Below are 22,935 nucleotides of genomic sequence, written 5' to 3'. Positions count from 1 at the left end.
AATTTTCCTAATGGATCGAGGATTATTAAAATTGGTGCATATATCAATTTATTCTTCAAATCTTGAAAACAATCTTCACATTCTTGTGTCCAAACAAAAGGAAATCCCTTCCTAGTTAATCTAGTTAAAGGTAACACTAACTGTGAAAATCCCTTAATAAATCTTCTGTAATATCATGCCAATCCTAGAAAACTCCTGATCTCAGTGATAGTTTTAGGTCTTTCCCAGTGTATTACAGCCTCAATTTTACTAGGATCAACTGTCACTGCTTCTTTTGAAATAACATGCCCTAAGAACTTAACTTTTTCCATCCAGAATTCATACTTTGAAAGTTTGGCATACAATTGCTTATCTTTCAAAATTAGTAATTCTGTCCTTAAATGCTCCTTATGTTCTTCTTTATTTCTAGAATATATTAAAATATCATCTATAAATACCACTACAAATTGATCTAGGTAAGGTCTAAAAATTCTATTCATATAATCCATAAATACTGCTGGAGCATTTGTTAATCCAAAAGGCATCACTAGATATTCATAATGTCCATACCTGGTTCTAAAGGCTGTCTTTGGAATATCTTTAGTCTTAATTTTGATCTGGCGATATCCTGACCTTAAATCTATTTTAGAAAATATTGTGGCTCCTCTCAATTGATCTAAAAGGTCATCTATCCGAGGCAAATGATATTTATTTTAATGGTGACTTTGTTTAGTTGCCTATAATCCAAACTCAACCTCATACTTCTATCTTTTTTCTTGACAAAGAGCACCAGTGCTCCCCAAGGTGACATACTTGGTCTGATGAACTGTTTTGATAGAAGTTCCTCTAATTGTTTCTTTAGTTCAACAAGTTCTACAGGTGACATCCTATAGGGTGCAATAGAAATTGGTCCTACTTCAGGTATTAGGTCAATGGAGAATTCAATTTGTCTGTTTGGGGGTAAACCTGGAATTTCATCCGGAAAAATCTGTGGGTATTCAGAGACAATAGGGATATTGACTGCATCAGGTTTAGCCTTTGCTTCTGAAATATTAAAGAGAACATATCCTTGTGCTCCATCTAATAAACTCTTTCTAAGTTGGGAAGTTGACAAAAATAAAGATTCATTGCGAAGTTCTAACTCTTTTGTGAAAATTATCTTTTTATTATGAAAATCAGTGACCACACAGTTTGCAGACAACCAATTCATACCAAGGACTACATCAATGTCAATCATAGGCAAATAAACTAAATCTATTCTAAATTCTTTCCCTTCGACTTGAAGAGGACAATTTTTACAGACTTGAGATGTGGTGATTTTCTCTCCAGTAGGAAGAAAGATTTCAAGATAAGAAGATAGAATGGATATTGGTAACTTTAACTTTTGAGAAGAAGATAAGGATATGAAAGAATGAGTAGCCCCAGAATCAAACATTACAGTAATAAGAGAATCTCGTATTAGACCAGTATCTTGAACCAAATTTGAAGTTTGAGCCGCTTTCTGACCACTAAGAGTGAAAACTCTTCCTTTTGTTGCAGGTTGGATTGATGAATTTTCACCTTGATTCTGAGGACACTGCCTCAACATATGTCCAGGCTTTCCACATTTAAAGCATACTTCTCTTCCTGCTAAGCATTCTCAGCATGATTCTTTTTGCATTTTGGACATACCTGAATCTGAGTACTCATCTGACCTGTATTCTTCCTTCCTTTGTTGTTAGCAAAGTTATTTCCTGAGTTTTGTGCCTATGAAAACCTCTCTTTGTTGTTGTCATTGTTCTTTCTCCGGCTTGAAACTTTGTCTTTCTCTTTTCCCTCCTCAGCTTCCTTCATGCTTGCTTCAATGTCTCTGCACCTGTTTATTAATGATGAGAAATTCCTGATTTGGTGTCCTATTATCATACTTTAGTTAAAGTTTTAGTCCATATTCAAATTTATTTGTCAACCATTCCCCATTAGGTTGATTATGTACATAATTAGAACATCTGTATCACTCTTCAAATCTTGCCACATATTCTCCAACAATCATGTTTCCTTGTTTCAGTTCAAGAAATTCTATTTCTTACACTTTGAGGAAAGTATTTTTCCAAAAAGGTATCTTTAAAGATTGTTCAAGTAATCTCTGTTCCTTGGCTTTGAAAATATCTTTTGGTATTTCTCCACCAATGCTCTGCTTCTCCAATCAACAAGTATGTGGCAAAGTTTACACGATGAGTATTAGGACAGTCCATTACCAGGAATATTTTCTCAAGTTATTTCACCCATTCTATGGCTACCTCAGGGTTATAATCTCCACGAAAAGTGGAAGGTTTATGCTTACGGAATTCAGTGAGTCCTTTATAATCAGAATTAAGTCTTCCCTGAGTATTTGCAGTTCTAGGTCCACTCTCACTTTCAGAATTATGGGTGTGATTTTTGGTTGCACGATCCTCCCTTAGCTCTTGAATAATTTATTGATTAGTTGCAGTTTGTTCTCTAAGAGCTTCTGCCACTCGGATAAATGCATCTGTTACTAGGTTAACTTCTGGTTCAGAAGTTGAAGAATATATCTGCCTAGTATCTGCCATAGATCTACATATATTATTTTATGATAGTGAGTTGATCAGGCTCATTAAAATAACTCAACATATACATGGTCTATGACAAAATACCAAACAACTATATTAGTTTAGTTAGGTCTTTTATTTCCTGAACTGCACTCTGATACCATAAAATGTAACATCCTCTTAATATTTAAATATATTTAGAGTAAATACCCTTTTTCGTCCCTGGAGATATTTGCGAAGCACAATTTAGTCCCTCGGTTTAAAAAAGTCACATTTCAGTGTTTCATCTTTGAAAAAAAGGGCCACGTTCGTCCTTCCGTTAGTTGGCATCTAACGGCCCAACTAACGGTGCACACGTGGACCGTTACTTTGCTGAGTCACCGTTAAGTATGCCAGCTTGGAAGTAAAACGACGCCGTTTTGAAGGTGCCTTATGTCTTGTTGGAGTTTTGAACAGCTGAAGGTCCTATTTTGTCCCTGACAAATTTATCGAGGCCCTATTTGGTCCTTAACACTAAAAAGTCACCATTGCAGCAAACCTTTCAAACCACCATTGCAGCAAACCAAGGCTTATGCTATTGGCAAGGCTTATGCTATTCGATCAGATTTCCCATTGGCCAAGGCTTATGCTCTGATTCAATAAAAAATGATGATGATAAAATGAAACTAAAGTCGAATAGAGTATTTGGTGAAGGAGAACTGCATTTCATCGCAGGAAAATCACATTGACTCAAATTGCTCAAGTTTTGCATTGGTTGTGTAATAATGACAATAATATAAGAACCCACAATGAAACTTTTTTCCTCTATGAAGCAATATATTGTTTCATGCATCAGGGTTTAATTACAAAGGTTTCACTCTTACGACCTTTTAGAGGTATCACTTCTAAAGGAGTTCCTTGCAATTGCAAACAATGCATTAAATGAAAAGGGAAGAATGAGTTCTTTTTTCTTTTCTTTTTTCATGTGTTCTCCTTTTTCATTAGACAACACTTTTATTGTTACTCAAGACAGTTGCCATGATTTTGGAAAGTGGTGTTTTGTAAAAAAGAATGGTAAAAGTTAATTATTTATTATTTTTTTCATAGATCGTTGCATCTGTTATCATCATTACAAAGCTTGAACATCCATGAAATTTGTGGGATTGTTTGCCTTGTGTTTTAGTTCTGTGCCAATATTATTGATGGTTGCTTGGATATATGAAGTATGAACTAGATATTAGATTGATACTTGAACAAGATTGTATATATTAAGGTACATAGACTGGACAGAGACTGCTCTGGCATTCTGGTGATGGGAAGGACACAGACAAGTGCTGCAGTTTTGCATTCCATCTTCCGCGAGAAAACTTCCAGGGCGTCAGATGATGTGAGTGATAATTGTACTTTTTCATCAAATGCTTCATGCTGGTTGACCTGGATGATATAACCTCCAGAGCATTGGTCTATTATGATCACAATCTCAAGTTGCTATATCTGTTTCATTTTTTTCTGACCTTGTTCCATTTGATCCTTAAATAGATTGACACAAAAAAGAGAATCCTACAAAGAAGGTACTGGGCACTGGTCATTGGATGTCCTAGACGTTCAAAGGGGTTGGTTACTGCTTCATTGGGTAAGGTTGTATCCATATTGGCACTTCATATGTACTGTAGAAAGCTCGTTATATATTGTAAAAGATTGTTGTAATCCTTTTTTTGGTTTCAGGTGGTTGTTGACAATGGGAAATCTGATCGAATAGCATAAGCCTTGGCCAATAACATAAGCCTTGGTTTGCTGCAATGGTGGTTTGAAAGGTTTGCTGCAATGGTGATTTTTTAGTGTTAAGGACCAAATAGGGCCTCGATAAATTTTTCAGGGACTAAATAAGACCTTCAGCTGTTCAAAACTCCAACAAGACATAAGGCACCTTCAAAATGGCGTCGTTTTACTTCCACGCTGGCATACTTAACAGTGACTCAGCAAAGTAACGGTCCACACGTGCACCGTTAGTTGGGCCGTTAGATGCCAACTAACGGAAAGACGAACGTGGCCTTTTTTTTCAAAAATGAAACACTGAAATGTGACTTTTTTAAACCGAGGGACTAAATTGTGCTTCGCAAATATTTCCAGGGACGAAAAAAGGTATTTACTCATATATTTAATAGTAATAATAAATAAATAAAAATATCTGAGAAAATAAATCTAGAAAGATTAACTTAGAATACTAACATCCTTCATTGTTTATACATGGATGGAAGTCAGTACAAATATTTTACACTTTGAATATTTTACATCAGTTCCACACATATATTACATTTCTAACTACATCAGGTTACAATGTTTATTCTACATACTTCTCATTCTAGTCTAGCCTATAGGTGTAGGACTCCACACTCCCTGTATGGAATATGGCTGCTGCTCCTTGGTTTCCAACTATTATGTAAAATTCCCAACGATTGTCATAAAAATAAATATTCACATTTCATCCTTCTCCAGAAAAAGATAAGTTAGACATGATGGTTTTCTAGAAAGGTTAGCACAAAATAAACAAATGTGAGATAATTCTCAGTAATATTGAAATGTTTAAACTATAACCATTTTCAGCCATAATAATGGAAAATATCAATCTCCCAAGTTTATTTCATAATTGAAATAATAACTGAAATAATAACATAAATAATAAATAATAATAACAAATTGTGTAATATTTAACTGAAGCCAATTTAATTTCCAATTTTGTGGGTCTCTTACTTGTGAAAAGTTATGATATGACGGAGCTTAAGCATGATAAGACGTCCCTTACCCTAACTATTTGATCCCAAACTTTTGAGAGTCAGTTCACAGTAGTAACATACAGTTAAAATGTACACATCCTCTTAATATTTATTTGGTACCAAATAATTTATTGTATCTTACTGCTAAGGAAAATTTAAAATTTGATGAAAATCTCAATAACATGAGGGGTAGAATAAAATTAAAAGAAAGATTAAGGTAGGACTATAGATGCAATTAATATTAAATAAGAGAAGAAATTAAAAAAAATATTTTGATAGAATAATAGCTTTACAAATTTTTACAAATAAATGAAAAGAATATAACTGGAAGGAAGAAAATAGAGAGAAAGTTTTACTCTCTCAATATTACTTTTCAACTATTATATCATCGTCTTCTTCCTCTTTATTGCTCTCTGTGAAAATTTCTCAACTTTTCTCACTTTTTCTTAACAGTCCCGCCCCTTCTCAATCTTTCTTTTCTAACAACATGAAAGGGACAACACCTATCTATCTATATATATAGTCACGTTTGCAGGTTGATTCATTCCCATTTTTTTTTATCATGCATCATTTTACTTACCTTACTTAATTGACATAATCACATTCTAGTAACTTGTAATTGTGGCTTGGAGGGGGTGTTCCATGTGGCCCCCTCCTTGCCATATATATATATATATATATATATATATATATATATATATATAATACTATCTTATGTATTAATTTAAAATAATAAATAATATTTATTTACTTCTTAATAAATAATAACTGTAGTATCATTATTATTTATTAATAATGATTTAGGAGGGTGTAGTAATATATTTAATTAAAAATAATTTACTGTGATTTTAAATAAATAAATTATACATAATTTAATATATTTTTATTCATTACTAATACTAATTTATTTATTTACAGCAAACAAAATAATATTAATAATAATTTATTTATTCATTATTATTATCAATATGATTATTACTTTTATTATTATTATTATTATTATTTTATACATTATTATTTTATTTTATTTTTATTTGGTTATTACAAACCGCTACTCTAAGACACTTATTATGATCTCTGTCATTAATTCCCTACATGGGAAAAAATTTTATTATTAATTTTTACCATTAATGATATTTCCTTTCACATATAATATTATATTATCATGATTGTCTTGTGCTTCCTCATTCAATGTACTACCTTAGGAACGTGATACCTCCTTATTTGAGAGATGGTCACCAAACTTGTTAGGAAGGAGATCAACAAAGTGGTCTCGACAAAAATAAACATATATATTACTAAGGGTAATATATTTTCCCTGCACACTCCTTAAAAAATAGGTAAAATGTGTATATTTTTAAAGGACAAAAAATTATATTCTTTGAAGAGAAAAATAGACTATGAGTTTCACGGAAAAAATAAAATAAAAATAAATATGCGAGTCTCACCTCTTTCTATTTATATTTCTTTTAAAAAGATATAAATATATATCATTTAAAAAGATATACATTCTGTTATAAAAAAATATACATTTCTCCTAAAAAATAGGCCATTAATATTTTTGTATGCGGTGGGTCCCAGTTAAAAACGTGTCAGCACTAGAGAAATAGTTTCTCCAAAAAAGAAATTATTCCCCCTATACCGAGACATTGAAGTACCGAATACAATTTCCTTTTAAACATACATAACTTTTTAGATTAATTCCTGCACACTCGTTAAAAAATATGCCATTAACTTTTTTTATATGCGGTGGGTCCCATATTAAAAATGTGTCAGCAGTAGAGATAATAGTTTCTCCAAAAAAGAAATTATTCTCTCTATAACAAGACATTGAAGTACCGAATACAATTTCCTTTTAAACATACATAATTTTTTTAATTAATTATAGAATGTAGAGGATTCTCACGGGCATAATTAAATAACAAAACCGTGGCATTTACTTTTCAATCCCCTTAAAAAAATAACATACCACATTGTGTTTTTAAAATTATATATTAAGCAATGAGGATTTTAAATTAAGTAATAAAATAAAGAGATAGAATATTGTTATTATTAATTAGTGTTACTATCAATGTTATTATCAGTTTATCTTACTGTTATATTGATTACGTTATTTCAACAGTTCTGATTTAATTTTCTACAAATCTTCTTTCTTTTTTCTATATTTAATACTTTATATTTATTTTTACTTTTGTATAATTATAATTTCTCACGCATTAAATATGGAGAATCATAATCATATAGAAGTGAAAATAAATATAACTGTTAAATCAATATAATCGATTTAACGATGAAACAAACTGGTAATGATATTGGTAGTAACACTAATTGATAATAATAATATCCTATCTCTAAAATATTAGATAATAAAAAATAATTTTTAATTTTATAACTCTTTTAATTTTTCTTTACTTTTTTGGTATGGAATAATTGCATATTTAATTATTGCCTTTTAGGGTGCAAAACTGTCAAAACAGATAAACCACTATCCTATCCAAAAAATAAAATAAAATAAAATAAAAAATAAAAAGCTAACCAAACCAAACTCTTGTCTTTGTTTGGACAAAAAGACACTGTAAAACACAAAAACGTAACCGATTGTTTACACTTGCAGCTTGAGATTCCTCTAATTCCTTCTTTAAAAGCCTTCCTTTTATGTGTGCTAAGCTCGAATCTCAAAGTTTGCACTTATCACACAGATCATGGGTTTGTGGTGGTGCATACCCAGATCGCTTGTAGTTGTAGCAGCTGCTCACGCATTGTTCCTCATTGTTTGTGCACTCTGCGTTTCTCAAGCTCTTGGGGTCAAAACCTCACAACAACCCCATGGCCATGTGTCCCACCCATTCATTTGGCCTTTGCCTGAGAAATTCACATTCGGCAATGAGTCTCTTTCTGTTGACCCAGCACTCTCCCTCACTGGCAATGGTGCTGCATCTCCCATTGTCCTAGCTGCTTTTGATAGATACAAAGGGATTGTGTTCAAGCACGCTTCTGGGTTTGGCCTTCTCAGAACATTAAGGACTTTCTATGATGTTGCCAAATTGAACATCACTGTTCATTCCAACACTGAGGAGGTGGGTTAATTAATTATTTATATGTTTTTTTTTCTTTTTTTTTTCTGGGTCTTGAAAAAGTTTTAATTTTGTGATTGGGAACTTGTGTTGTAGCTTCAACTTGGAGTGGATGAAAGCTATAGTTTGTTCGTTTCAAAAGCCAAGGAACATTCAGTTGCTGGGGAAGTGACAATTGAGGTGTGGTTTATTTTGAATTTTATGGTGTATTTGGGCGCACCCAGACGGGTATTTATTTTTGGATTCAAATATTCGATGATTTTATATCGCTGTGTAACTCTGAACTTTCCTTTTCTAAGTTTGAAGTAATTTCCTTTTATATAATATGTATTTTAATTAAATACATAATTTTCTTACCAGGAACAAGTCAATCAAGCGATTAGGACTTATATGTTACATATTAGCATTAGTAATTTACTAGCGCACTTATTGATTGAAGTGTTTTTGTTTTTACGGGTAACAGCGATTTTTTAATAAAGATTTAGTGTTGTGCTTCTCTTAATTTTTTTTTGGTAAACTGTGTTTCTCTTCTTATTGTTGGAATGGACCAAAACATATAAATTGCAATTTGTTGTTTATTCTTTATTTTATTTTATTTTTTAAACTTAAAATCTGATGTATAGTCATTTCTAAATGATCGTTAGTGATCTAATTTTTTGATTTTGTTTATTGTAGGCAAATACTGTTTTTGGTGCATTGCGTGGATTAGAGGTATGTATAGAATTTGCAACTCAATCTGGTCAAATTTTTTTTTTTTCCTCCTTATCGTAGATGGTGAGGAAATAACAGTTGGTGAATAGAGAGCAGTTTGTTCTTGTTTATAGCTTAAACTTATGATGCTTTGATGACATTATTTTGTACATGATAAAAGGAGTTGGGGGTACCATATATTTCGGGAGAAATTTAGAATTTCAGATTTTTACTCTTTAAGATAACTTATGTTTTTTTTCGATCTCCATTTTTCATATTTTAGGTTTGTATTTTCTCCATAGGATTTGCAAAATCCATAATCTGTTATTTTCATGTATACTGGTTAATGTGTCAGCAATTTGAAATGATGTATTTCTTTCATTCTTATACCTGTTGGCATATAGATAGGAAGTTGCTTAAACTCAGTTTGTATTATATATATTTTTTTACCTTGAAAATGAAAACTGAACAACTGTTGTTTTTGTGTTTCTCAATGTGTATTGTGGTCACAGCACATTACCTACTTTCTAAATGATTGACAAACTCGTAATTCCTTTTGTCTTATGCCTCACCTATTTCCTTCATTTCTTTTCCTTTTTTATGATGCACCAGACTTTCAGCCAGTTGTGTTCTTTTGATTATACAACTAAAACAGTACAAATATACAAGGCACCATGGTCCATCCGAGATAAACCTAGATTTGCATACCGTGGGCTTATGTTGGGTGAGCCAAATTTTTTATAATGAAAAAAGTTTATAGTCCGTGAGTGATTATATGCTATGATCTGAGGTTATTGATACATATCTTGGGTTTTTATTGATTTTGCAGATACATCAAGGCACTATTTACCAATTGATGTAATTAAGCAGATAATTGAATCTATGTCCTATGCTAAACTTGTAAGATAAACATTATAAGTTTCTTTTTCTTCCCTCCCGGAAGTTTTGTGACAATTGGAAACCAAAAAGAAGCGTCTTCTAACTAGCATACCATGCTATTTTGTTTCATGTAATGCTGATATGAAAAATTCTACACGGAAGAATGTTTTACATTGGCACATCATAGACAAGGAGTCATTTCCTCTTGAAATACCTACATATCCAAATTTGTGGAAAGGTTCATACACAAAGTGGGAACGTTACACTGTAGAGGATGCATATGAAATTGTCAAGTAAGACTCACCTTATTCCATCTCTTTCCAATATATTAGATTTAATGGGCAAGGGGGATTTACCAATGGGAAAAAGTCGAAAAAAATAACTGAGTCAGGTCTTTGATAAGATCATATTTGCCTCAAACTATCCAGTTATATAGAATATTGCAACTACAAATATTGTATTATAAATCTATCACTCTCTCCAAAAAATTTGAACAGGAAATTTTAGACAAAAAAATTGTGCTAGAAACTCAGGTGAGAAGAAGATAGTGGAAAATATGTTGTTGTTATCTCAAAACAATATTAAAATATCCTGATCAATTGATCCTTGCCTTTTATTAAATTGTTACTTACTAGTTACTATCTTTGAGTTGGCTTTCTTAATCTAACGCTGACCAATATTTTGTTCTCTTCTCATGCTTTGCCTTGCCTTGCCTTGCCTTGCCTTGATATAAAGCTTTTCCAAAATGAGAGGTGAGTTATCTCCGAATTCCATTTGAATTTTCTGTTTCATATTATTTGCATTATTTTGCTGTTCTGGTCATGATTTTGGACTTCTTTAGTTTTTTTCCTTTTATCCCTTCCATCGTTCTTAGTATCGTGCAAGATAATGTGTATTTGCATGGTTTATCACAGGCATAAATGTCATGGCGGAAGTGGATGTCCCTGGTCATGCAGAATCATGGTAAGGCTTATGTCATGGTCATTTTTTCTTAAGCTGATAGACTGATAGTATTATAAATTTATATTATAAATTATAAATTTATAATAATGCCTTGAAAATGATGAAAGATGAAAACCCACAAAATTTATTTTTACTTTTACAATTTATTTTAAATATTTCTTTCAAGAAAGATTAATTTTACCATAGAAAAGTTTATGTTGCTCCAACAATTTTTTATTTCTATTGGCTACTATTATGCACCAGAAATATTTGAAGGTTTTTTTTGGTTTCCTGTTTAGGGGTATTGGATATCCTGATCTTTGGCCATCACCCTCCTGTAGGGAGCCACTAGATGTTTCGAAGAAGTTTACTTTTGATGTCCTTTCTGGCATTCTAACAGGTTAAGTTCCTATAAAACATTCATCGATGTATTCATATGCATATTCAACTTATTTCTTCTTCCGCCTTACCCTGTCCCTTGCTCTATCGTACAGCGTTATCAGTATTATGGGTATTATCTAAACCAGTCTAAAGAACATCACAATCCCTGCCCATATCTTTCCCTGGTACTATGTACAATGATCTCATAATTAATTTTCTTTCATTCTCCTTTTCTAAATTTTTCAGATATGAGAAAAATATTCCCATTTGAACTATTTCACTTGGGTGGTGATGAAGTGAATACAGGTCAGTATGCATGGCTTTCTTCTTACAAATTGCCAAAGAACCATTGACCTAAAAGCTGAAGCTATTAACCAAGGGCCTAAGAATCATTTTATTGTTAGCACAACATTAAGTTGATCACTATAGTGATAAAATGTGTAACAGTGCCCATGTGTGTGACTTCATAACAGTTAAAATAACAACAATCATAATAAAAAGTAGATTTTGGTTTAATGTAATTTTTAAGCTATTTTGTATCAATGCTAATTGATAAAAAAAATTATAATTTATTTTGACAGATTGCTGGAGCAATAGTTCTCAAGTGACCGAATGGTACAAACCTTAGCCTGTTATATTCATTCATTCATTATATGATGACTTTTTTTTGCCTAAAGCAGTAAAGCCATTAAATCCATCAAGCTATGGAAACTCAAATAAAACTCAAAATGTGAACTTGAACATAAAAAGTAGTTGTTTTTACCCTTATCTGAAGCTGAGAAAAAGTAATTCAGAAGGGATTGCTGTTGCTGTATGCGACTCACTTATACTTTGCGATCAACTGTAACTTTGGGATTATTTGCTTATGAAGCATGCAGAGGAATTTAGCTACTCTATTTTTGTTAGCCACTCGATTTTTGGTTTTGAGCATTGAGATGGTGATCAAATTTCCAGAAAATTAACCATCGTGATCCATGGATTTGATTGTTTGTCAATGTATCAAGCACAATGTTCAGACGTGATTATATCTCCAATGCAGGCTCCGGAATCACCACATGACTGCTAAAGATGCCTATCAATATTTTGTACTGAAGGCCCAAGACATAGCTCTGTCCAAAAATTGGATTCCTGTAAACTGGTATGATCTGTATATATGTGGCATTATACCATAAAAAGCTCATTTATACCCTCTATTTGTCTTTCATCGATATCTCTCCTAGTATTTCAAATGGCAGTAATAGTTTGCATGTGCATGAACAGTACAGCATCTATACTATTGTCTTCTGTACATATCAATAACTATGAAATAGTACTTCTATTTACAATATCATGTTCTTCAAATGTAGACATATTTTTTAGATATGACTTTTTTTATGTAAATTGTCAGGGAAGAAACATTCAATACATTTCCAACTAAGCTCCATCCGCAGACTGTTGTGCATAACTGGTGAATTTCCATCTATGTAGTTTTTCTTTGGTATGAAACTCAAATGTCTCAGTTTCAGAATAAAGAATTTCAAGTAATTACTGTAGGCTTGGCCCTGGGGTTTGTCCAAAGGTTGTAGCAAAAGGTTTCAGGTGCATTTTCAGTAACCAAGGTGTCTGGTATCTTGATCATCTTGATGTACCTTGGGATGTTGTCTATACTGCTGAACCACTAGAAGGAATACAAAAAGTTTCGGAACAAAAACTTGTACTTGGAGGAGAAGTTTGCATGTGGGGGGAGACAGCTGATACATCAGACGTTCAGCAAACAATATGGCCTCGAGCGGCCGCAGCAGCAGGTTAGCTGTCTTGCTAATACAAAGCTGTTCGCCATTCTTGTATTATATTCATGGCTTTTATTGTTTGACCATATTCCTTGCCTAGTAAGTATGCAATATATCTTATGTGCAATTGGTAATTCTGATGATGGATCAGGCAATTGGAATACCTTTTGTTTTGAAATATGTAAAGGCTTATTTATAAGTTAAAACTATAGTTGCCTCCGTAATAGACAATGACCAACCTACCCTGAGTACTTTCCCTTTCTTGTGGGTGTTTTGTGCATTTGGGCCTTCCTAGGAGAATACAATTATTCCTGAATTTTTTTTCTCTCATTTCCCTCTTCTATTTAATTAAAAAAACAGAAAAGCATGTTATCAAAAAAAAAAAAAAAAAAAAAAAAACAGAAAAGCAAAAATCAGTCTTCCTCAATCTCTAATCACCCATATAAAAGGTAAAATATGCAAGCCATGTGAAGGGCTCATAATGATGGCGTATCCACTATTGCTTGGTGGATACCCCACTATTTGAGGATTTAGAATATGATACATATGTCTTTTATGTTTATAAATCTGTCAATGTTTTGTCTTATGTAGAGGTGCCTCTTCACTTTGTCATTTTCCTTTGTTATATATACTTCTTGGGTAGGTGGGAGAAAGACAGTGGGATTGGGGAAAGGTAGGCTGCTGAATTTGATTATGCAAAATTAACTATTATTTGTTTCCAACAGAACGCTTGTGGAGTCCGAGAGATTCTACTTCTGCAGGAAATATTAATTTAACTGCATTGCCCCGGTTGCAATACTTTAGATGTCTGTTGAATAGACGAGGGGTTCCAGCTGCACCTGTCACAAATTTTTATGCTAGAACTGCTCCTATTGGTTCAGGCTCATGCTTTGAGCAATGATCTTATCTGTCCAAGTATAGACTGTTGTGAAAGTAACTCTGCCTGGTTGACGAACTAGAACTCTAACTTGATGTTCAACTCCTTGTAAACTATGGGTTATTGAATGTTAGAGCTCTCTGGTGAACTACAACAGTCATATTGTAAGTTATTGTTGAATCCAATAAATAATAAACTTGTTACTTCATGTGTTTCTAAATACTAATTTAATGTACTTGTTAATGCTTGAACTTGATCCATATAGAAAGCTGTTAACAACATCATAAAGTTGGAACCAAGTATTGGTTTTTCAGACGGAAATTTGTTTTGAAGTCCATGGTTCAAATGAATCTTTAGTGTGCCTGAAATTGAATTGAATTAGTAAACACAAGAAAAAAATAGTACCTATTTTTTTTTTTTTCTTGTTAACCATTTAGCAATTAATTTTGTTTTAAACTTTTAATTTTTTAATTTTTGATTAGAATGGAGTTCTATGACCTAGTGTAGGCAAAATGGCCCGATTCGACTTCGATCCCAAGATCAAACAGTAATCTTTAAGAGGGTCTTTGGTAAAAGATAAATTTTTTTTATGCCTAAGAATAATGATTCTCAGAAATATATTGAGAAAATAAATTTATCGAGAACGCTATTAAGAAGTTATTTGATAGTCCAAAATATTATCGAGAATGTTATTAAAAAGTGTGTTAAATTTTTCCATGTTATGGGAATCCAAGAAAACCATCCTCTTAGGTGGTATTTTTGGATATCATTTTGGTTCAAAAAGCTTTAAATTTTTTTTTTTGAATTTTTTTAACAATTCTTATAAATTATATCAAATGTGGATTAATAGAATTTCCATGTCAGTTTTCCAAGGATTCAAATTTTTTCCTTATACCAAATGTCCTACAAAATTCAGCGTAGAGTAAGGCTACAGTGCAAAAGACAGGTATTGTTACTTTACTTCTACTTATCTCACATTTCAATTACTATTTGAGCTAACGGAGGTCCGAGTAGCATTTAAATACAAGCTAAACTAGATTAATATTTGGTTACTTAAACATCGGTTAAATTATCTTAGAAGTGTCTGTTTAGAAAAAATACCCTATCTAGTATCTAGGAAGTAGGAACATAATTCCTCCTTTTAAGGTGTTCGATTGCTCCTTATATACCTTGGCCAATAATTTACCGCAAGGTCACGAGAAAGTAATGATGTGATGACAAAATGCCCTGAAATTCTAAACTATATCGATAATTTCCCTTGAAAGCTGCATGTTGTTGACGACTATTAGAGTTAAAGAAAAGTGTTGCCTTTAAATTCTTTTGCTATATTTTTTTAACATTATTGCGATAATTTATTTTGGCCTTATTAACGAAGGTGAACTCAACTTATGGTACGTAGTCAGTATAAAATTTCACTCAATAATAAAAATAGTGTTCAAATCAGCATGTCAAAGAATGCCCTAATTATGATGTTAAGAACTAATTTAACCCAAGTTAGTGTTAGAAATATATTGTAATTAGTATTTTTTCTTATTTCATTAGGATTTTGTATTAGGTTTGATTGTATTAGGTTTGAGCTTAGCACATTAGTATGTCTATACATTGTACATCCTTCATCAGTTCAATACATACAGTTTATTTCAATGTTCCTATCTTTTCTTGTTATTTAACAAGGTACCAAGAGCATAAGGAACCTTGTAAATTTTTTTTTCCGGTAAACCCATTGTTCATCGTCTTTTAAATTCTTTCCGGAACTGTCTCGCAGTTAGTTTCCGATACGTTTTCTTCCGCATTCAGGCTTCTGTCTACGTCAACCACCATCGTCCGGTGGAGTTTTCCGGAGAACCGCATACCGGCGTGCTCGTCTTGGAAGCGCGATCACAACAGCATCGGTCGCACCTCCAACGGACGTCTCACGCGCCTCCACGCGCGCGTGAAAGTTCCGGCCCTCTTCTCCACAAGGCGGTGCGTGGAGCCTCCTTTCTGGCCGCGACTGGTTGCGTTCTCCTCGTCTCACTGTGACGGTTCTGGATATGGTCCTGGTTTTGTGTTTGGACTTCGTTTTGTGTTGACGCACAGATCCCTCTTCTACCAGTTAGTTGTGTGATCTATCTTTTTGATTATTTTTTCTACTATTGATTATGGACTCTCCTGTCTCCAATGTTTCTGGGTCTCCGGCTGGACAAAAGTCGGAGTCTACTATTTTTTCAAATTATATCATTGCTCCGTTGAGTGTGGATAAATTGGATGGATCCAACTATGATACTTGGTCATCCGATCTGTGCCTTTGGTTGGAAGGACAAAATTATACATCCTATCTCACCACTAAGGCTGAATCTGTGACGGCCACTGAGCGCACACAATGGAAGATGATTGATGCTCAGTTGTGTAGTCTCATTAAAGCTACTCTTCATCCGTCCATTAAGCAGATTTTTCGACCTGCTAATACCTGTGAAGCTATTTGGAGTCAGGCAAAGGCACTGTACACCAATGATACACAAAGACTCTATGGTGTGTGTCAGAAATTGATGACTACTTTTTCTCCTCGGGACTTCAATTGTCCTATGACTGAATATTTGGGGAAAGCTCAAAGTTTACTTCGTGACCTTAAGGAACTTCTGCCTCTCACTGGTGAAGTTACTAAGGAACAGGAACAACGTAATACACTGTTTATGTTGTTCATTTTATATGGTTTGCCTGACCATTTGTCTGCCAATCGGGATCAAATTTTGGGATCTGCTACAGTTTCTACACTGGATTCCGTGATGTCTACCTTGCTTAGGATTCCCTCTAAGCCCTCTACGTCACCAGCACCTCCTATGATGCATATACCTCCAGTGGATTCTGTTGACTCTTCCGCTCTTGCTGCTCAAGGGTATGGTCGTGGACGTAAATTCTCTAAAGGAAAGCTATTATGCACTCATTGTCATCAGACCAATCATACTGTTGACCGCTGTTGGAAGCTTCATGGAAGGTCACCTCCACCTCCTCGGAATGCTCATATTGCTCAGGCTTTTTCTAGTACCTCTGCTCCAGGGTTACCTTCCGGTGCACAACCTCTAGCTGCTCTTCTTAACGAATTTGTGAGTTGGTGGTCTGAGAAGCAAACATCAGGTCCTACTGTATCCATTGCTCTCACTGGTAATTCTTTTGCTGGAATCTCTCAGTTGCACTCTATAGGCCCTTGAACTCTTGATTTTGGGGCTTCTGATCACATTTCTGGTAATAAGTCCTTATTCACTTTCCTTTGTACTACTGGTTCTTTTCTCACTATTACTATGGCCAATGGGTCTCTGGTCTAATCACGGGGGATTGGCACGATTCTTCTTTTACCTAATTTATCTCTGGATCATGTTCTCTATGTTCCAGATTCTCCTTTTAACTTACTTTATGTTAGTCGTTTGACAAAATTCATTGACTGTGTTGTTTCTTTTACTAAAACCTCTGTCATCTTTCAGGATCGGAGTTCGGGGACGGAGATTATCAAAGGATGTGAGTCTCAGGGCCTCTATCAACTATTTCCTTCTTCTTCAGCCTGCTCCACTGTGGATTCTCCTCTTACTATACATGCTCGTCTGGGCCATCCTAGTCTTGCAAAGCTTCAGAAGATGGTTCCACATTTATTGTCTCTTTCCAATTTAAATTGTGAGTCTTGTCAGTTTGGGAAACATACCCGTAGTACGTTCCCGAGTCGTCTTAGTCGTACGGCTGTTTCTCCTTTTTCTGTGGTCCACTCTGATATTTGGGGACCAAGTCGTCATTTTTCCACTTTAGGATTTAAGTATTTTGTTACTTTTATTGATGATTATTCCAGATGTACTTGATTATTTTTAATGAAAAATCGGTCTGAGTTGTTTTCTATTTTTCAGTTATTCTACAATGAAATAAAAACTCAATTTGGTATTCCTATTCGTACTTTTCGTAGTGATAATGCATGTGAGTACTTATCTCATCAATTTCAACAATTCTTTTCATCTCATGACATTCTTCATCAAACATCTTGCCCTCATACACCCCAACAAAATGGTGTAGCCGAGCGCAAAAATCGCCATATGGTTGAAACCACTCGTGCTTTGTTAATTGATGGAAATGTTCCATACAAATTATGGGGTGATGCTATACTTACTGCATGTTACCAAATCATTGGCGAATGTAATTCGCTATCAGTCGTAGCGAATTATGACACGTGACAGTCAGGTAAAAAGTACTGTTCGCGTGACATTTGGATAAAAAATTTACCAAAAAGTGACATTTGGTCATTGTTCCAAATTTTTCTCTCCTTTTTACTATGAAAAATAAGTTCCAAAGAAAAGTGCAAAATATTTAGAGACAATTATGTTTTTAATATATCAAAATTTGAAAACTACGTTTTTTGGAAATATTTCAATTCATTGTTTCGTAACTAATCCGATTCAGGGGCGGGTCAATGATTAATGCTTTAAATTTGAAAACTACTTTAATAATTGATTAATACCGTCAATTATCATATTATATGCTATTCGTCACTTACTTAAATGGTATAAAAGGGATATGTAAAATTTGATTTACAATTATCATTCTGGAAGTGCAAAGGTGTGAGAATAACATTTTTGTTTTTAATTTTACCCATTTGAACAATTAAAAAAGCTTTTCTTTCTTAAAATTTGTATCACTATAATGGACTCTGTTTTCAAATCAACTAGGCGTGCCGTTTCACTAGTTAGTACTCTGAAGTTGATTCGCCAAATTATATATAATTAATGACCAATAAGAACCCAAGAGTTCGTAACTGTATCCCTAATACGTATCTCGATTCCTATGCCCTGGGAATCCTCCAAATTCCAATCTATTCCCATCCTTTTACCTTCACCATTTAATTACGCAATTGTAACCCCTTGAATCTGCCTATAAATAAAAGAAAAATAGCCTCGGTGTTCAAAACAATTGTGATAAGTCTATTCAAATATGGCTTCCTCTTCACCCAAATTGAGCATTAAACTTCTGATTGACACAAAGCGTGAGAAAGTTCTCTTTGCTGAAGCATCAAAAGCAGTAATAGACTTTCTCTTTAACTTGCTTTGCTTGCCTGTTGGTACTGTAGTGAGGCTCCTAAAGAAGAATGGCATGGTGGGTAGCATAGGCAATCTCTACAAGAGTGTTGAATTCCTCAATGAAACATACATGCAACCTGACCAACATAAGGATGTTCTCTTGAAGCCAAGAGCTCATATCTCTTCAACTGAAATCTCTGGCCTTCTTCCTGCAAACGATGGAAATGCTGATCACAATTTAGAAACTTCGTTATACATGTGCTATAATAGATGTTACTACAATGTGTCGTACGATGACAATACTCCTTGTCCTCACTGCACCGGTACCATGAACATTAAAGTAATTTATGTCGGCAAGAAGGTTGCAGAAGAGAAAATTTCAAATAGTGGTTTTGTTAGAGAGGTTGTAACATACATGGTGATGGATGATTTAGTGGTTGAGCCCATGTCAATTATATCAAGTATCACATTGATGAACAAGTTCAATATCAAGGAGGTTGGTGCCTTGCAAGAAAGGGTGGTTGAGTTGGGGATGGTTGATGAAGGGATTGGTATTGGGGAAGGGAAGGATAGAAAAGAATAGAGAAGAGGAAAAGAAGATTGACCAAATTAATCTATGATTCTCATTGATCGTTTTCTTGAAATAAATAACCTAGCAATCCTAATTTGTAAAGGACTAAATAACTAACAATCCTAAATTACTGTTAACTGGGAATTTAAATAACTGAAAGATAAAAGCTATTATCTAGGAAACTAAATAACAGAAGGATAAAAGAATAATCTTCCTACTAATTGCAATAAAGTCTTATCCTAATAAAATAGAGCTTAATTAAATAAATAATCTTTGAAGTGGGCTGGAATTGTTGTTGCACGTTTGGGCCTGTATGCTTCATTCCCCACCTCATCAGAACAGGCCTTGTCCTCACGGCCCAGTATAGGTGAAACGCTTGTGGGCTGATTGGGAAAGACAGACTGAGGCGGGTCTCCTGCTCTGTTTGCGGCCCAGTGGCATGGTGGTCCCATGGATTATCTTGAAGAAGCTGACTTGGCAAGCAGGCATTGGCTGGAAATCCGCGTAGACAATTCTGATTGGTGCGTGTATGATGTGCCTTATCACCTCGGCCAGCATTGGATTCCCCATGGAGTGGTCCCTGTGAACCTTGGGCAGTGGGAATTTCTTGTGCAGTGTGCGCTGACCCATGTGAGTGACCAGTGGATATTGCAATGTCTCTTGGTGCCTTCTTGTGTGTCGAACCGGAGTCCGCGCCAGCGTGCAACGACGCTTGAGTTTCTTGGGTCGCGTGAAATGTATCTTCACGAGGTACAGCAGAGGCTCTTGAGCAGAGTGTAGGGCTGGTGGAGCGGATGTTACTTGTGACAGCTGGTAACACGCCTTCAGTAGCCTTTGAATCGTTGCCCTCTTCATTCCATCTTTCTAAATATTTTTCATCTTCCCATGTAGCAGCTTCTTGAGGAAGATTAGTCCATTGGATAAGCAGTTGGGTGATTGGTCGTCCTTGACGCCACACCTTGCGGGTCGCAAGTATAGTGTGTGGAATATGGATGAGGTCTTCAGTATCAATGGAGGTTGGGTATTGTGGAGGGGGTCTGTCCTTACGGTGATAAAATGGTCGTAGTAAGGAGATGTGGAAGACTGAATGAAGTTTGGCGTCCGGTGGTAACTAGTCGGTACGCCACCTTTCCTATCTGTTCTAGTATTTTGTACGGTCCATAGAACTTGGGAGCTAACTTCTGTGATGAACGGCCACGCAGGGAAAGTTGCCGGTATGGTTGTAAACGAAGAAGGACCAGATCTCCGATGGTGAAGGTAAACTCGCATCTTTTCTTGTCAGCTTGAGTTTTCATTGCATGTTGTGCCTTTTTTAAGTGTTCTTTTAGATTTTGCAGAACTGAAACTCGATGATGCAGTGTTGAATCAACGGCTTCAAGTGGTGATGTTCCCAACGAATACCGTAGTGGACACGGTGGAGGTTTGCCAAACGTAGCTTCGAACGGAGATGTACCTATGCTGCGATTGTATGCAGTATTGTAGTGATACTCTGCCAAAGGTAAAAATTTTAACCATTCTCTCTGCTTTTCAAACGTATATGCTCTGAGAAACTGTTCTAACGTTCGATTGACTCTTTCGGTTTGTCCGTCGGACTGGGGGTGGTACGCCGAACTGTAACGAAGTTGTGTGCCTTGGAGTTGGAATAAAGATTTCCAAAAAGCGCTGAGAAAAATAGGGTCACGGTCTGTGATGATGGACTTTGGTGTGCCATGTATTTTGCCCACATTATCCCAAAAGACTTGTGCAACTTTGGAGGCAGTATATCGGTCTGGAAGTGGAATAAAATGTGCTCCTTTGGTGAGACGATCCACGACCACGAGGATGACAGAGATTCCTTGGACTGGTGGCAGATGTGTGATGAAGTCCATTGTTAGCTCGGACCAAATTTCTGTAGGAGGTGCAATTGGCTGCAACAAGCCATAAGGTGAGTGATTAATGGGTTTCACTCTTTGGCATACTTCACAAAATTTCACAAATTCTTGTACATCTTTTCTGACTGTTTTCCATGTGTAAAATGTGCATAAACGAGACAATGTCCTCCTGACTCCTGCATGTCCACCTATGGGTGCTGAATGGAACTCTTTCAACAGACTTGGGATTAATGAAGAGTGTTCAGGCAGAAAGACACGACCACGGTGGAGTAGTAGTCCATTTTTAATATCCCAGTTTCCCTTTTTTTCTTTGGATGACTGTATTTCCCCCATTAATTTTGCTGCATAAGTGTCTGCTTGTAATTCCTTCTGTAATACTGGTAGATAGTGAGAACTGGGTGTGGATAATGATGTTAATCGTGCGACTGGGGTTTCACTAACCCCTTGAAGTTGCCTGGATAATCCATCAGCAGCAGCATTAGTGATGCCAGATTTATAAGTGATTGTGTACTGGTATCCTAGTAATTTCGCCAGAAATTGCTGCTGTTCTGGTGTTTGGATCACTTGAGACATCATATGGTGTAAACTCTTGTGATCAGTTCGTATGATAAAACTGGATCCCAAAAGATATTGCCTCCATTTGCTAACTGCCGCGGTAATTGCATACATTTCTCTGATGTATGTGGATTGGTTTTGCATACGTGGAGATAATGTTTTACTAAAATAAGCAATCGTACGGTCATCTTGTAGCAAAACTGCCCCAATACCTGAACCCGACGCATCTGTTTCAATTGTAAATGGTTTACTGAAATTTGGCAGCATTAAAATGGGCGCTTCAGTGAGACGCTTCTTTAGATCTAGAAAAGCCGTGTGAGCCTCGTGTGTCCAATTGAATTCACCTTTGGTAAGTAGGTCCGTAATTGGTGACGCAATTTTGGCATATCCTTTAATAAAACGTCTATAATATCCAGATAAACCCAAAAAAGCGCGTACCTGTGTAATAGTCTTAGGAGTTGGCCATTCTGAAACTGCCTTTATTTTTTCTGGGTCAGGTGCGACGCCTGCGCCGGAAACAATGTGTCCCAGAAAGTGTATAGAGTTAGTAGCAAAGGCGCATTTAGAAATTTTGGCATATAGGCAGTGTGAGCGTAATGTTTCCAGAACTGTAAGTAAATGTTGAACATGTTCTGTCAAATTAGGACTATAAACCAGAATATCATCAAAAAATATGACGACAAAACGCCGTAAGTATGGTGCAAATACTTCATTCATCGTAGCCTGGAAGGTGGAAGGTGCATTTGACAAACCGAATGGTAAAACCAAGAATTCAAAGTGTCCATGATGTGTACGAAATGCTGTTTTGTGGATGTCATCAGAGTGCATGCGAATTTGGTGGTATCCAGACCGCAAGTCCAGTTTAGAGAAAACCGTAGCTCCATGGAGTTCGTCTAGTAATTCGTCCACTGTGGGTATAGGAAATTGATCACGCACAGTGATGGCATTCAGAGCCCGATAGTCCACACAAAAACGCCAAGTGCCATCCTTCTTTTTGACTAATAAAACAGGAGAACTG

General features: G+C 35.2%; 2 protein-coding genes across 2 annotated transcripts; both read left to right on the top strand.

The window, feature by feature from the left end:
- Window positions 1-7,980: 7,980 nt before the first annotated feature.
- LOC133314744 (beta-hexosaminidase 1-like) lies at window positions 7,981-14,065 on the top strand. The gene is made up of 15 exons (XM_061516267.1): window positions 7,981-8,355; window positions 8,449-8,532; window positions 9,028-9,063; window positions 9,655-9,766; window positions 9,872-9,942; window positions 10,084-10,214; window positions 10,657-10,673; window positions 10,836-10,884; window positions 11,163-11,263; window positions 11,491-11,550; window positions 11,826-11,859; window positions 12,284-12,382; window positions 12,632-12,691; window positions 12,778-13,028; window positions 13,739-14,065. Exons 1-15 carry the CDS (start codon window positions 7,981-7,983, stop codon window positions 13,912-13,914), a joined length of 1,656 nt encoding a protein of 551 aa, XP_061372251.1. The 3' UTR covers window positions 13,915-14,065.
- Window positions 14,066-18,834: 4,769 nt separating this feature from the next.
- Window positions 18,835-19,503, top strand: LOC133314743 (uncharacterized). The gene has a single exon (XM_061516266.1). The coding sequence runs from the start codon at window positions 18,835-18,837 to the stop codon at window positions 19,501-19,503; it is 669 nt and encodes a 222-aa protein (XP_061372250.1).
- Window positions 19,504-22,935: the final 3,432 nt, after the last annotated feature.

Source organism: Gastrolobium bilobum, unplaced genomic scaffold (genome assembly GCF_033153095.1).
Source record: "Gastrolobium bilobum isolate Gb01-03AN ecotype WA unplaced genomic scaffold, APGP_CSIRO_Gbil_v1 utg14977, whole genome shotgun sequence".
In the NCBI taxonomy this organism is placed as follows: domain Eukaryota; kingdom Viridiplantae; phylum Streptophyta; class Magnoliopsida; order Fabales; family Fabaceae; genus Gastrolobium; species Gastrolobium bilobum.
The sequence above is the reverse complement of the archived record's forward strand: the minus strand, read 5'-3'. Positions and strand labels throughout refer to the sequence as shown.